This window comes from Hipposideros armiger, unplaced genomic scaffold, assembly GCF_001890085.2.
Source record: "Hipposideros armiger isolate ML-2016 unplaced genomic scaffold, ASM189008v1 scaffold_131, whole genome shotgun sequence".
Classification (NCBI taxonomy): Eukaryota; Metazoa; Chordata; class Mammalia; order Chiroptera; family Hipposideridae; genus Hipposideros; species Hipposideros armiger.
The window spans coordinates 618,760-636,352 of NW_017731481.1; the positions used below are offsets into that span (position 1 = coordinate 618,760).

General features: G+C 36.9%; 1 protein-coding gene across 3 annotated transcripts in view; it reads right to left on the minus strand.

Moving 5' to 3' along the window:
• Positions 1-17,593, minus strand: part of ZMAT4 (zinc finger matrin-type 4) — a 378,829-nt gene that overhangs the window by 124,067 nt on the left and 237,169 nt on the right. For all 3 annotated transcript variants that reach the window (XM_019649234.1, XM_019649235.1, XM_019649236.1), the window contains one exon: positions 11,857-12,084. In XM_019649234.1, the coding sequence (XP_019504779.1) occupies positions 11,857-12,084 (228 nt within the window). The remainder of the gene's footprint in view (positions 1-11,856; positions 12,085-17,593) is intronic.

Consider the following 17,593-nt stretch of genomic DNA (forward strand, 5'->3'; position numbering starts at 1 on the left):
ATCATCCATAAACTACAATGTATAGTTGTATGCATACAGCCATATGGTGTAATATGTACATAGTGATGTAACAGCACTACAACTGGGTAATTCTGCAGAGATAATACACATCATTTACTAATAGAATCATAATTATAATCATTTTACTGAGAGTTATTCACACCTAATAGATAAGCTTCTCCTCTGTAATAAGTATACACAAAGAGGTGTCTCCACTGTAAACTAACAATGCTAAGGTCCTCACTGGTTTAGCTAGGTCTTAAAGTATTTCCACTTTGAAAATGCCTGCCTTTTAATTGAAGCACCTAATCCATAAGATTGTCAGTTGATTTATCAATAGAAACTTTGCAGGCCAGAAGGGATTGGCATGAAATATTCAACATGATAATAAAATAAGAACGTACAACCAAATGTACTCTACCCAGCAAGGCTATCATTTAGAACTGAAGGACAGATAAAGAGCTTCCCAGATAAGAAAAAGCTAAAGGAGTTCATCACCACCAAACCAGCATTACAAGGAATCTTAGATGGACTTGTTTAAGACACAAAAAAAAAAATAAAAAGAAAGAAAAAAAATAAAAATTATGATTAATAAAATGGCAATAGTTACATATCTATCAGCAATGATTTTCAATGTAAATGGATTAAAAGCTCCAATCCAAAGACATAGGAGGACTGAATGGATAAGAAAAAAACACTCTTACACATGCTGCCTACAAGAGGCTCACTTCAGATTGAAAGATGCTCAGAGACTGAAAGTAAAGGGATGGTAAAAGTTATCTCATGAAAATGGAAATGAAGAAAACAACAAAAAAACTGGGGTAGCTATACTTACACCAGACACAGTAGACTTTAAAACAAAGGCTATAACAAGAGACAAAGAAGGACACAGTAATTCCACTTCTGGGTATTTAGTCAAAGAAATCCAAAACACTACTTCGAGGGGACCTGTGCATCCATATGTTCGTTGTAGCATTGTTTACAATGGCCAAGTTGTGGAAGCAGCCTGGGTGTCCATCGATGGAAGAATGGATGCAGAGGAGGTAGCACATACATACAATGGAATATTGCTCAGCCATGGAAGGAATTGAGTTCTTGCCATCTGCGGCAGCATGGATGGACCTGGAGGGTGTTGTGCTGAGTGGAGTGTCAGAGAAAGACAGATGCAATGTGGTTTTGCTCATATGTGGAATCTAAAGAACAAAATAAACAAAACANATCTGTTTGAGTCCCACAATTCTGACGGCATCATAAAAATTGGAGATGTGGAGTGTGGTCTTTAGGTTGGTTAGAAGGAATGAGACCATTCAAATCACTGGCATTCATTCAAGACCTTCGATCAACAATATATTGTTTTGGGTGCAGTGGTTGATACGAAAGAGAATACGACATGAACCCGGACCACAAGAAACTTGGACAAGACGAAGACTGGGCTCAAAGCATCAGGACTATAACACCAAATGCTCAGACTGCAATTCACACTTCAGAAGAAGGACCTGCCAGTATGTTGGTATGTAGATTAAGAGGAAATCCTCGACAGGCCCTGCTTCTGCACAGAAAGGGCAGCTGCCAAGGGGCTGTGGAGGACCAACTGTCCACCAACTTCTGGTCAATTCACATCCACGTTTTTTTCGCATTGTATTCCCTTTACTTATATCTCCACCGCTGCTACTTTCTTTAGTTTAATTTGGCATAATTTCTCATTGGATTAAATTAATAGCTTTCCAATAAACCTCCCTGCCTCATGTCTAGTTCCCTTCTCATCCAGTCTCCACATTGAGGTCTGCAGAGACATGTCAATATGGAATTTTTCTGCCAAAAATCTGTAAACCATTCCCCTGTAGCCTTCAGGGTTAAATGGAAGTATTCAACAGCTTGCCAAAAGGGCCCTGCTGTCCCCTGCCCCCATGCCTTTGCGTAGGCTCCGCCCTCTGCCTGCAACTTGATCTTACTCAGCTGCCTGACCTGGATATTTTCTCCTTGTCCTTCTAGGCTCACTTGACTCTTCTGATCTCAAAGTCTGGGATCTCCACGTCTCCATTCCCACTGTCACCTGAGCAGTCTGGCGCTTTTACTTGCCGAGTTGGGCAAGGCTCAGTCAGGGACCAGAATCCTCTGTTCTCAAGTGCAGCCTTAATGGATACTTGTTAGGTCAATTTTCCCATGGACAGACTGTCCCTAAATGCATGAATGCACCTAATGCATTCCCTTTAACACTGCTCTTATTCTGCAGAAGCCAACATGCTGTTCCTGAGCGTGGTTTCCTCCTCAACTCAATGACTATCAACACAGTCTGTTCTCTTACTATATGGGAGACGGTTAGGGAGCCGGGTGAGAAAGGTGAAGGGATTAGAAAGTACAAATTGGTAGTTACAAAACAGTCATGGGGATATAAAGTACACTATGGGGAATACAGTCAATAATATTGTAAAAACCATTATATAGTGTTAGGTGGGCACTAGACTTATTGGGGGGATCACTTCATAAACTATATAAATGTCTAACCATATGCTGTACACCTGAAACTAACATAAAATAATANAAATATTTTCTACTTGCTGTCATCTCTAAAGATTTATCTTTCACAGGCCAGAAACACTCCTAATAACACCAATCCTACAGAAAGATTATTTCCACATCCTTAATTTCACCCAGAAACTTAAAAGTAAACCCAGGCAATAATGTTATGGATCAAGCAGTCATTCTACATGTAATTAAGATGCTCTAGAAGTTCTAATTCTGCACGCAGGGAGTTGGGCAGGAAATGTGCAGTTTGCAGGTAAAGGTTTCCTGTCTAGGGGAATCATTCAGCATTATGATCTTCAGCTCAATTACCTTCTTTGCATTCATAATACCTTCTGATCACTTTACAAAAGAACAACTCCAACATCAATAATCGCACACAACTCACTTGTGTGTAAAAGTTTCTAAGGAATGGAGACATCCACCCAGTTATAGAAAAGAAACCGATGCATGATTTATTTTGTAATCTAGTTTCTTGCAGATTCTAATGAGTCCATTACCCACATCCCTTCAGCACGTTGCACATCATTAGCAGTATATTCATTTGTACATGTTTATAGGGGTTTCCTAGTGGTATTTCTATAGTCCAGTCATATGTCTCTATTCTGTCTCCCCATTTAGATGGTGGGTGATAGTCTCAAAGGCAATGGCAGCAATTTCCCAGTGGTCCATGTGTAAATTGCTCAGCTCCTGATACAGATAACTCAATTCCACACACCCCCCGCCCGCCTCACCTCCCAAAAATCTGATGAACAACAGAGAGTGTCCCTAGGTTTTCTCTCCTAAACTTTCATGAAACATTTCCATTTGTATGATTTCTGAGAGGTCCACTTCACCAAGGCACCAGCAAGTAAAAGGTGGCTTAGGAAATCAATCAGTCTCGATCATTGCTTTCATTGTGAACACAAGTGGTGAGGATGACTAGAGAAAACTTCAACACCACTTCCTTCTATCCTATTCTCTGCATCATTTCCTTTCCCCTAACAATCCCTTGCTTCCTACGGTGCCCTCTGTGACTCCTTTCTCTTTAAAGAACACCCCCACCTCACCACACACAGACACATACACACACACTTCAGCCTGGTGCCCAGGCATAACTTAGCCAGTGGCTCACTTCCAAGATATCTCATCCTCTGGCTTAAGCAGTCAAAAAAATCCCATTCCCTGATAGTAGAGGCACATTAAATATTTATTTTAACTAATACTCATTGGGAGAGTGGCTGTAATGTTCCAGAGACAGCACCAGACTTCAATTTGGAAGTCCTGGGTTTGCATCCTTGCTCTATCATTTACTAAGTTTGTGGCCTTGAAAAATCACTCTGCATTTTTCAGTGACCTCCTCATTAATAGTAGCATCATGGCCATGAAATGACTCTTGGAAATGTTTACTATTGTAGAGTAAGTAAGTGACTAATAGGCATAGCCTTTGTGCATGTGTTCTGAAAAGCAATGCTTTAAAAGGAGAGCTTATTATTATTATGTCAAATAAACTGTAGTCAAATTAGTAAAAGTTTGAGAGGAGAAAAATNGACAGAGGGAAGAACAGGTGACCTAGGATGGAAATAAACCAAACCCTTAAACAGAGAAAATGTAGAGCATTTGGATTCACAAGTAAGATGAGATGCAAACACTTATACACACTTAGAATAAATCAAAATTTCTTACAATGACCTAATTAGGATGTATGCAATGTGACTTTATGTAATCCCAGTATCACTTTTTACCCTCTCATTAGCTTCAAGCACTCTGCTGGCCATTAGGCCTCAAATGTGCCAAGTTCTTTCCCCATGCAGGACCTTTTGCACTTGCTAGTTACTCAGCTTAGAACGAGCAGGTACTTCATGGCTGGATCCTTCCCTTCAGTCACAGTTCAAAGTATCAGCTTCTCTGAAAGGCTGCCATCAACCATCCCTTTTAAAGGAACCTGCACCCCACCTCATTTTTCATATCACTCCACTTTTTTCCTTCTAGCACTTGTCACAGGCTAAAATATTTTGCTCATTTTTGTCCTATCTTCTTCTCAAGACAAGAGCCTTCATCTCTTGCTCACTGTAGTATGTCCAGCACTTTGTGTCTGGTACCCAGTAGGAGTTCAATCTTAGCGAGATGAATGAAAAGAATGAATGAGTGAGTAAATGGACGAGTCATAGAAGAAATAAAGAAGTAACATATAGTAAGTTTTTTGTTTCTGTAAGCTTGACCTTAAGTCAGATCATCAGAACCTCTGCTCCTATCACCTCACATAGAAATTGGGAGATCACAACCAAGCTGTTAACTGCGATTAATTTGGCTCCCAAATCTGTAGAATCTCTCATACATATTAGGGTGGCCAAGTACAAAGGGAGTATGTTTGTTGGATGAAGAAAGGATTGTTTAAAACGCATATGATGATTCTCAAGCAACCTTCAGATGGGAAAGTATGCCCAAGTTCCATCACCCCTCAAATTCTGTTACTGCCCCACTGTAGTCAACCCTTCCCCCCACAACTTCCAAAGCCTGGCAACAACTAATCCACTTTCCAGACTGGAAAGAACCACCTTTAAAGTAGAACTGTGGCCCAGGCTGATGTCTCAGCTACCTCAAGCTAGAATCACTCAGCCAAGCCACTCCCCAAGTCTCCCATGGAAACTGTGAGAGATAATAAATGTCTATTGATGTTTTAAGCCACTAAATTTTTAGGTAATTGCTATGGAGTAGCAGTTGCACTGGTTGCCTTTGAAAGTTGTTCATTTTTTTTACCTAGAGTGCTTTTCCTTCCACTGGTCTTACTCAGTGCCTAAGTCCCCCTGCACAGATAATTAGGTAACTGAAGGTATAGGAGTATCACTGAGGGATACGACGAAGCTGTCTAGTACCTGAGATGTGGGCCCAGTCCAAACTAAGATTCAGTGGAATAAAATCTGAGGCAGCCAATCTCTATCACCTGAAAGTCCATAACAGAAATAATTCAGAAAGTAAAAATCTCTCACTCCAGTGTTCTGCTTGTTTTGAGGTAAGGTTGCTCATTCTGCCTCACATATTACTTTTTATGATTTGGCGTCCTTCATGTATCCCCTGGAAATTAATCCCCATTCCTACTAATAAAGACAGAAGTTGTGTTATAGAGGAGTAATAAATGCCAGTGGCCTCCCTAGAAGTATGTTTTCTCTTCACAGAACTTGGCTTCTCAATCACAGGCCCTGTGAATAGTGAATATGATTTCTTGGCATTTCTATATTCACTCCAGGTGAGATGGAGTCGTGATTGTGGGAAAAACTTTTTTTATTAAAGGTATATAATGTACTTTGGAAAGAATTTATTCCCAGAAAACTGAAAGTTGACTGTGCCCATTCTACACTTGAGTTCAAAGCATGTTTTATACTAAAATATATAAGCTCCCAAAATCAACAGTTTCAAAACAAAGAGTTAATTATCAGATTTCTAGTTAGTCAATGATGAGTCACTGAAAATTGTTGCACCTGCAATCAGAAATCCGGGCTCTAACCATAACTTAGAAGGGGACAGTCACTTCATTTCTCTGGGCCTTAGAATCCTGCTCTATAAAAACAAGGGGCAGAATTCAATGATGTTTGATGTTCTTTACAGCACTATCAATTTATGATGCTCAGAAACATCATGACATTTTCAAATGAGTTCTTTTGCCTGTGTCTTTAGATGAAAATTACACCAGAATAGTCTAGTTTCCTCAGAAACAATAAAGTGACTGTGTATTTTTCAGTCTTAAAACTTTTAAAAGAATAAATGATAAAGGTCTGCAAAATGAACATTCCATTTTCTCCTAGCTATAATTTACACTGCCATTATTTCTAAATACGAAAATGCCTTATATTTGTGTTTTATGCTGACAAGAATTTAAACTATAAAGCAAACCTCTCAAGTAGTTTCTGACCATTGAATTTTATAATTCCATAATTCGGTAACTTACTTTGTTTTCCACATTGGATTCTATACTCAGAAAGAGGTTACTGTTTTTCTTATTAAATTAAAACTTGGAAGTAGAGACAAATATCATCTATTTTCTGGAATGAATAATCCTAAAGTTGAATCAGTAACCAGGTTATGCATATTAATAACTATTTAGGCCAATCCCATTAAAATTTTTTTGTTATTCTAGAAGAATAATTTTCTTTTAAAAAATTTAATCTGCTACTTAAAGCAAAGGAAGGGAGAAGTGCTAACACAGTTCTACAATTTCCAATGACTAAATAGTGTAAATATCAAACAACTATAAAAGGTGCAAATTTTTTATGCTATAAATTATATACAAATGATAGCTAGAAAGTTATGTGTAAGTTACATGACTCAAGCTCAATATACAAAAATTAACTGCATTTTCTATATATCAGTAACAAACCTATACAAAAGAGATTTCAAAAAATATAACATACTGTGTTAAAGAACATAAAATAATTGAGGATAAATTTAACAAATATGTTTAAAATGTCTATGTTGAAAACTACAAAACATTACTGATAGAAATTAAAGAAACATAATTAAATAGAGAGATACAGGAAGTTCATAGATTGGAAGACTTATTATTGTGAAGAATTTAAATAAATTCTCCTCAAATTGATCTACAGAGTGCATTCAATCCCATTCAATAATCCAATAAATTTTCTATGTAGTTAATTACAGAATTTAAATAGAAATGCAAAGGATTTAGAAGAGTCAAACAATCTTTAGAAAATAGAACAAATCTGCAAAAATTGCAGTACCTGATATCAAGACTTGTGTGATGCAAAAAAAAAAAAAAAATCAATACAATGTAGTTCTGGCATAAAGATGGACAAAGAAATCAATGGAACACAATAGATTGTATAGAAGTAGACTCACACATAATCAACAGAGTTTTAATAAAGGTGCCAAGATAATTCAATGAGGGAAAGAACATATTTTCAACAAATTTGCTGTAACAAGCAGGTAAATGTATGAAAAAATGAATTTCAACCACTACCTTACATCGTTACAAAAATTAATTTAAGATGCATCATAATCATAGATATAAAAGCTAAAATAATAAAAGTTGTGGAGAGAACATATAAGAATGTCTTTGATCATGGATGTAAACATACATGTTTAGATGGGACACAAAAAACAATGATTACAAAAGAAACAGAAATAAATTAGACTTCCATAATTTAAATGTCTGCTCACCAGACATTCTTTAAGAAAATGAAGAGCTAAGTCACAGAGTAGGAGAAAAATATTCACAATGCATATATCTGACAAAGGATGTGTATTGATAATATATAAAAACCTCCTACCTACTACTCAATTATAAAAAAGGAAAACAACCAAATTTTGAAAAATACAAAGGACACGAACAGATACTTCTCAAAGAAAGAAACACAAATGACCAATAAGCACATTTTTAAAAAAAGCACTTGACATGTTAGTCAACATGGAAACACAAATTAAAGCCATAATGAAATATTCTCACCATAATGAAATACACTCACTAGAGCAGTTAAACTTTAAAAACTGACAGAAACAAATGTTGGTGGGAATATGGAATTCATATACAGTAGTTTTCCTCTTATCTGTGGGGGATATGTTCCAAGATCCCCAGAGGAAGACTGAAACCTCAGGTAGTACCAAACCCTATATGTACTAAGTTTTTTCTATACATACATGCCTATGATAAAGTTTAATCTATAAATTAGGCACAGCAAGAGATTAACAACAATAACCAATAACACAACAGAATTATAAATACTGCAATAAAAGTTATGTGAATGGTGTTGGGGCTGTTAGTAAGTAAAATAAATGTACTTGAACATAAGTACTGTGATACCACGACATTCCACCTGATAACTAAGGTGGCTACTAAGTGACTAAGGGGACAGAGAGTGTATACAGCGTGGATATGCTGGGCAAGGGGTGATTAATGCCTCAGGCAGGATAGAGCGGGGTAATGCAAGATTTCATCATGCTACTCAGGGCAGCGCACAATTTAAAACATATTAATTGTTTATTTATGAAATGTTCCATTTAATATTTTGGCACCGTGGTTGACCATGGGTAATTGAACCCAGGGAAAGCAAAACTGCAGATAAGGGGGTACTATTGTATGTTTCTTTAGGAAGTGCAAAATAATGAAACTACTTTGAAAAAAATTTTGGCAGTTTCTTATATATTGGTTGTCGGAAAAGTCGTGACGTATTTTTTCTGTTTTTCATTGTAAAAATGCACCATGACTTTTCTGACAACCCAATAGTTAAAAATACACCCAATTTATGACCCATTAATTCTCCTCCAAGGGATTTACTAAGAGAAGTAAAACATGCTGACAAAAAAAAAAAAAGAATGTTCATGGAAGTTTTATTCTAAGTAGTACCCCAAAAATCAAGAGGATAACGGATAGACAAATTATGAGATTTGGTGTAAAATACTACTCCTTAATAAAGAGCAAAGGTCTACTCGACCTTATATGCAACAAATGGATGCATTTCAAAAACAGTATGCTACATAAGAGATGCACAAAACAAGACACTGTTTCTACTTCCATTTCTATGAGGTTTTAGAACACAGCAAAACTAATCTAGTGAAAAAATAAGAAAAGTGGTTCCGTAGAATGAGAGGTTAGGATTGACTGGAAAGGGGCACATGGAAATTTTCTCAGGTTGGAGAAATTATGTATCTCGAAAGGGGTGTGGGTTATACAGGTGTTTTCATTGTAAAACTTATCGAAATATAACACTTTATATCTCCTCATTTCACAGTATGTAAAATACACATTTTTTTAATTAGAAGAAAAAATCATAAATAATTTTCTGTAAAAATTATTCAATCAGGGTCATTTAAGAAATGAAAATGATTGCCATATTAAGAATGCAGGATTTTAAGTGATTTTTAAATTTTGCTTCCTCTGTTTATTCATTCATTCAGCAATTATAGAATACCAACTATGTGGCTGTTACTGTTCTAGGTGTTTTGAACACATCAGTAAGCAAAACAGAGATACCTGCTTTCAAGTTGCTAACCACCTATGGGTTTGGGGGAGGCGGGGGTGTGGGTAAAGGAGAAAAACAAGATAATCAAGAAAACCATAATAAACAAGTAAATAATGTAGTGTTTAAAAAACTGAGAAATGCTGAGAAAGAAAACCTGTTACACTGCCATATTATACTCCAGCTGCTTGATGCCATTTTTTTAAAAAAAGTTATGGATATGCCTTTATTAACTTATTAGGATTTTTGCCCTTATTAATTGATTGATCATGCATTAGAAGCATTCCAGAAATAGGGGTGTGTGTGTGTGTGTGTGTGTGTGTGTGTGTGTGTGTGTGTGTGTGTGAACGTGCTAGGTTATCATAATTGCTTTACTCCTCAAGCTTTTGCAATATTTAATGCCTGGATAAATATATACCATAAGATGTCACCTGGGATAGGTGAAAAGGTTGGTTTCAAGGACATTGTATTCAATGTTAGTCACATTGCATGTGTTACTGAGTCATAGTTACATAGAGTTATCCAGCCAGAGAGCAGCCCTTTGTCTTCCATATAAAAGACAAGCTGCTTAAATGTTACAGAATTCAGACACCCAAGTCATTAAGATGTGGTTGTACATAAAATATGCCGCACTGATAATTCAAAATAGACAAGAAGAATGTGCTCTAGGAATGATTCTTCTATAATTCATAATATCTGGCACAAAACATAAATAAAGCCCTATTTTTCTCCTTCAGTGCCCTGCCTTGAAGGAGTCACTGAGCCAACTTGTTATCTGCCAGTAACAGTGAGTTGTGGGTAGGCCTTCAGCTATGCGGGGACTCTTCCTGTATTTTTTCACAAGAAATAGACTGAGAATGTAAGAAACCCCCAACAAAGAGAATAATAACGATTCAAAAGTTTTTTGCAATGAGATTATTCAACATACAAAAATATTAAGCCCCATGTTGTAAAATATACAAAAAAAAAATAAAGTGTTTTAAATGTTTGCTCTTATTTGTAGTTTTTAATTATGCACTTTGGAAAACCAAGTCTCTAATCAAGTTCTATGGATATACTAATGGACCTCCAAGCTTACATATACGCTGCATCAGAGGACTGTTCCCAATAACGTGTTTATCTGCCAGCAGCACTTCTGTTTTCCTGCCTCTTTTCCTGTACATATAATTCTGCTCACACAGAATGCCTTCTCACTTGCTGAAATGCTACCCACATTTCTAGTTCCAACTCAAGTCCCTTTGCCGTGGTGAAGTGCTCCCCGACCAACATAATCAGAAGTGACCTGTCGTTCCTCTCAGCTCACACAGCATGATCTTCTGTACCATTTGTTTGGTCTAGAATTGTACCTGCTCATTTCCTGATTACAATTATCCTTCTTGGAGGCTTGTAGCCCAGTTAGGGTACTAAGAATTACAGGCTCTACATGCAGAACCTATTTTAAATCCAAGTTGCATCTGCAAAATTGATTAGTAAATTTTGTTATTACAGATATTACGAATGATGATTCCCTGGCCAGCCCTTAAAAGATCATCTAACCCATACAACGTCTGACATATAGTATCAATAGCACCCTTCACCAAATTATTTTTCTGAGAAAACCGTCTTTCTCAGAAAAACATAGTATGTGATTTTGTTTTGCTTCTACACTGCCAACATCAAGTTGATAAAAAAAAAATGCTTAAATGGTTATTAATGGTGAAATATTCTGTGAAGTCTCACAGGTTGGTATATGGCTTTCGAAGAAATTCACAGGACTCATCCTCACCCTATGGTTTCCAAGTTTCTGCTCAGCAGCTTCTGTGAAACCTCACCTCAACTTCGAATGCTGCATGGTTCCCATCAATCAAGAAAATACTGTCAGAACGGGGTGGGAGGAGCCAGGTATGGACTACCTAGCGGCACACAGCACCATCTTACCTCAATTTCCAGGATATTGCTCTTAAAGGGGCTTAGTTTAAGAAGGGCTTGCTTTAAGCCTTTAAATAGAGTCAATGTGTTGCCTTGTTTGAGCTGAATTCATAAAAGCACAGAAGTTTAAAATACGAGTAAGATAATGCTACTTGGCCTCTTTAGCATCTTCTCTTATACTGCTTATGTTTAAAGGCATGCATTAGAGAAGGTGTTTAAAGATAAAGCAGAAGAAAAAATATGGTTCATGGATGGGCAGCTTTGATTTGAAAAACAGTCAATAAAAATGTGGAAACAAACACTTTGAAATGAAGGAGTTTACAAAAATTAAGCTAATTTTGTACTCATTTCCTTTTTCTTCTACTCCTTTTGGATGAGCCTGCAGGATTAATAAGAATAATCATGCCAATTTGTGAAAACACAAGCCTTTCACTGAAAGCCTAGTTATGCGGTAGAAATTAGCAGCTTCTCTTACCTCTTAGTTCCCCCATATCCAGAGTAGTCCCAAGTTGTTCTAATAAAGCAACTCTTGCCGCATTCTTTTTGTGTTTCTTGCCATCATAATGCTGCTGGGCCATCAGAGGATTATTAAACCAGGCTGCACAGAGGCCACAGTATCTGTCTGAATCTCTTCTTTGATAGGGAGACGAGACCACTGGAGCAGTGTCCACCCTCGGAGGCTTAAGTGAGCTCAGGGGGGTTGCTGTGGAGGCAAACAACCAGAGAGAACCACAGGCCAGGTTAGTACACTTGTCCTCAATCTCTGAAGGTGGAAGAATCTCATGTTCATTCTAGAGCTCAAAAATCCAACAGTTTATGGAGAGCAACAAAATAATCTTTGCGAGCCTTTATTTTTGAAGTTGGGATATATGACTGAAAATTCCTAATGTATTGAGATCAGAGTTTTCACTTCATTATGCTTAAATATGATAGTTCAGGAGACCATCCTCTATGAAGAAAGATTTTTAAAAAATAAACTCTTAGAGATAAACAGTGGTCTATTAATCAAATTCAAGCCAACACTTGAAGTAAACATTAAACAATCATGACTTGAAAGATTCTGAATGAATGAACGAGACGTTTGTGTGCTATAAATAGAAATCACCAATAAATAAAGGATTCTCCCAAGTGATACAGGCAGATCTTTCAGTGACATGGATTGCACCAACTGACAAAATCATGCCAATTTTATTGTCAGTTGCTTCTGTTTACTATGATAGGTTATTTTCAAACTATACCTTCTAAAAATGATATTAAAAGTACAAATTTTTTTTATTAAAGACCAAAACACAAACACTATAGACCAAATGTTGCTTCTCTAAACAAAAAAAAAGCATATATTACTATTTTGAGGTTACACAGTCCCAGCTATTAATTTAACACATTCCATTGTGAGCTTATTATTTTGGGTCCAGAGAAAAAAGAACCTAACTTCAAGTTTACTAACAGCAAATAAAAAATCACTTTTTTATACAACACACAAGTTACTTTCATCCTTACAAAAACTATGACTGGGATTATTGTTTCGTTTCCCAGATGATGGACTGCAGAGATGCCAAATGATTTACTAACGGTGAAATATCTAGTTATGGTAAAAGTAGGATTCCAAACCAAATCCTTAATTTCCATGACCAGTGTATCTTTTGATATCCCTAAGGACTCTTTTCATACCTCATAATAAAAAAAGGGATTTTTTTTCTTTCCCTAGACCTCAGTCATCTTTGTATTTTATAAAGGATTTCATTTAATTTGGGCAGTAAGTTCTCATACAAGTATTATGGAGGGAAAAAAAGATATTTAAATTTTCACACAGCCCATTAGTTATAATGCCATATAGCAGTACCTTCTATGAGGTGTGATCAAAAACTACGGTGAATGTTTAAATTTTAAAAATATAGTAAAAGACACATTGTCATTAATTCCCCTCAAAATACTTGCCCTCACTTCAAACATACTTATCTCATCATTCTTGACACTTTCTGAAGCATTCTGGAAGTCCTCTTTCGTGAGTGTCTTTAGTTGTGCTGTCATAGCTGCCTCCATGTCCTGAATCATTTTGCCTTCAGAAAAGAGCCAGAAGTCACACGGTGCCAGATCCAGTGAATAAGGTGGATGAGGACACACCGTAGTGGTTTTTCCTGACAGAAATTGCCATACCAGAAGCAATGTGTGACATGGAGCAAAGTCATGATAGAGGATGAAATAAAGACACTCACGAAAGAGGACTTCCAGAACTGCTTCAGAAAGTGGCAAGAATGATGGAATATGTGTGTGTGAAGTGAGCGGGAGTATTTTGAGGGGGATTAATGACATGTCTTTTTCTGTAATAAATAAAAAAAAAAAGTAAACATTCACTGTATTTTTTTATCACACCTCAGATTTGTCCTTTATCTCTGTGAATTGGAAAAAAAATGAAAATTAGGGTCATTCCAAGGAAAAGCTGAGATCTAGAACCTCAGTAACAAGTTAAAGAACTATTTGACCAACTTCCCAAGCTTTCAGATAACTTTTATGTGGACTTTTATTTTTCAGATTAAATAACTGATATAGAAATAAATACTTGTTAAATGATATTTTAATTCAAGAGATGCCTGTAGTGTAACAATATCTCGAGAAAGTCTTTTCCTTTCTATCCAGAGATTTCATCACACAGGGAAGTTTTAGCTAGCTTGAATGAAAATTAATGGTATTATTTTTATAGGGACTTAGAGAAATAATACATCTCTTAAAAGCCTCATTGCCAGATATAGTCATAAATCACTATGAAAATAAAGCTCAAACATGGGCTGTACCATTCTAGCAGCCTTCCCAGTATCATTCTGCGGTGACTTAGAAATGCTAATAAAAAGCTACAAATATGCAGTTGACCTGCATGTGAGAGGACTTCTATCCACTTTTCTGAAGGAAATTGGATCTTGCTTCCAAAGTTTCCTGCATCCTTATCAATTTCTGAGGATTTATAGCCACCTATTGTTTTTGAGAGCAGTGGAAAACATATCAAATGTTTGCAATCTGAATGAATGTTGACTCTTGAAGCATAATACTTTTCTCTAAACTGGGTCCTAAAAAAAAAAATCAGAGTCAAATTTATCAATTCATACTTTATACATCACATTCTAGCAGGAGTGATGCACAACAATAGAATATTTGTCAAATAAGATAGTAATCTTATCTTGCACCTAAGTAGTTTGATGCTGCGTCTCTATAGTAGCTTCTCCTCTTTAATAATTCTACTATTCCTTGCACTGGAAAGATTAATTTTTCTTATGCTCCTGTTTCCAACTGTCTTCAACAATCTCAACTCAGTTTACATTCTGTATAATGGCAAACTAAGGTGGTAGCATGAGGTGAGTGGAAACAGCTGAGAATCAAAGTCAGAAATCAAGGTTGGGTTGGACTCCACCACCACTGAGCTGTGCAAACTTTGGTAAATCTCTGACTTCTCTGGCTTCCACAAGGTTAAAATTCAGTGTCACCATCTCGTTAAAACTGCTAGTGCGGGGGGATGGAACGCACTGCAGAAGCTCTCTCTCTTTTATGGCTTTTACTAATGCCAAATAGTGAGGTTCTATAGGAGGAGAGCAGTTTCCAGGTTATATTGCTAAACCTGCGTGTGTATTTGGATCATAACAACAATATTTCTTTGGCAAAGTGTACTATTCTAATAAAATGAATGCAAAGTAGGGTAAAGATTACCCTTTGTGGTTTAAAGCATGTTTTTAACATAACACTTTGGTTGATGTATAGTTAATTTTTATTTTTATTTCATGCTTTATGTTCTCATTCTAATTGCAAATATATTTAGCCAAATATTGACTTCACTTCCCCTATGTAGAACTTAAAACCAAGAGTGAATTCATCAAAAGCCAGTAGTTTCCAAGCTTGGATGAACATTAGACTTACCGAGAGCTTTAAAACTCTCTATGTCCAGGTTGTTTCCCAGACTAATTACACTAGAATCAGATGCTTTTAATAACTCCCTCTCCCCACCACCTTTATCCATGCTATTAAAGCACAGCCAATGTTGTGAACCACTGATCTAAATACTGCCAGACTTTATTTGAAAATGACTGTAAAATAATGTCTTCTTGGATCTTCACACAAAAGAAAGTCACATATTACATCCAACAGCAATGGAGCAAAATTTTTTGTAGGCAATAACCAAAATGTCACATCTTAATCCAAGAGACAGGAAGGAATAATTATTACTTGGTATTTTCACAAAATCCCAGTCAGTTTTCCCGTTTCACCAAGATATAAAAGGTTCTCCAAAATAGTAGCTGATGTGATGCATTAACATGATAGAAGTTAGATAGCAATTCTGATCCTTTTCCACATGCAGAAACTAAAATACACATAGAGCTCTTGCACTGCTATACCACCTATCCCTGGTTGGTGCCATCACCAGCTTGGTCTGCTGCGCTGGACCAGCCCTCTCCATCTAGCTAACACCTGTCCTGCAGGATGTTCCTCGATCCCATGTGGTCTGTGAGGCCTTGGCAACCACCTTGTAATCTTAGGGGTAGGGGTGTGTGTGTGTGTGTGTGTGTGTGTGTGTGTGTGTGTGTGAAATTAGATCATAATACTAATAAGTATTTGGATACTTGATACTTTTGAGTTTGCCCTCTTCTCCAGTACATGTCCACAATCCCTTATTTTAGCTCAAAAAAATTCAAAAATCTCTGAAATTCAAAATTTCTTCATGATTCACTTGTCATCAAAACCTGACCTGAATTCACACAAGGCTATTTATAGCATGTGTGTGTATCACTTAGTGTGAATATACATACATATTACAATAGTATTATTAATATCTCTGATCATGTAGTGCTGTCTCAGATCCATAGAAACAATATATGGTACGTGTACCTTATTATATATCAAAAATCCTAAAATTCTGATTTTCAAAATTCATTCAGCCTCAAATAGTTTGAACAAAAGATCACAGATCTGTAGCCAGTTCAGAGTAACTAAACTCAGATTTTTCTAATGCTTGAGACAGTTGAAACAAGTCAATCTCCGAAACTTGATTTCTAAGAATAACCTGACAATGGAATAATTTTCAATATCACTTTTAGTGCCTTGCATAATGTTTGTCAAGGATCCCATTATCAACAGCTATTTGTAGCTGTCTTGAGTAATCTAAAATAATGTGTATCTCTGTCCTATATTTGTTTCTTCCTGGAACAATAACCACAGTACAGTTGATCTAAGGACAGAAATATTTCCAGATCACCCTGAGTGTGCCTCTCTCAGAACCCCTCCTCACTCTGTAATGTAACATTGTGTACAGCCAACCACTCTCCATGATGCCAGCACCTTGCATGGCGGCAGATTTGTAGTGTATATCCCATGCCTTTTGCTGAATGAATGAATGTATGAATGCTCTTCACGTGAGAAGTGAGTAAAGTACACTGGTAACCAGAGTTTTCTTATGTCTTCTAAATCATGTCGTTTAGGCATAAGTAGTTAGGTGTTGTACTACTGGTCAATGTAAATACTAGCAAATAAGTGACAAGATTAAAGGGCAGGAGGAAAAGGCTAAATTGTGGAAGGGCAACATATCAATGTGTAGACATATCCCAGTCTTCCTCCTTTTTTTGGATTCAACTGGATATTTCAAATGTCAGTATTCTTTCAAACTTTTGTCCGTTTGCTAGAGTGGCCTATTTCTATATATTTCAGAAAGTGCAAATATGCACATCGTTCTGGGCATTTTACTTTCAAACAGGAAGCCATCTACTCTGATATTTCAGGGCATCCAAAACTTTACTCCAAGCTTCTGCCCTGAAACCAACCATCTCAGTTTGCCATGGCTGAGAGGATCTAAACACATGGGTCTTTTAAGTGCTAAAACAGGAAAAGACCTGGCAAACTGGAATGAGTTGGTCACCCTAGCTTCTAGGGTCAGACCTGATTTCATATCACACTGGGAAAACAGGAATTAGGGAAAAGTTTGGAAATAATTGTTCAAGCGCACTTTCAACCAAGCAGACAGGATCCGCCAATAGATCTCAAAACTTTGTCAGGTCACCAAGTGTGTGTCCTTAGCAAAAGGACGGGGTAACACAATCAGCAGGCAATGGGGTTCTCACCTGCCTGTCTTCTCAACCACAGCCCTAGGTGCCCTTCAACCCTGACACATGGGCCTTTTACTGCCGTACCTCCCTCTCTCTGTCTCTGTCTCTCTGTCTCTCTCTGTCTCTGTCTCT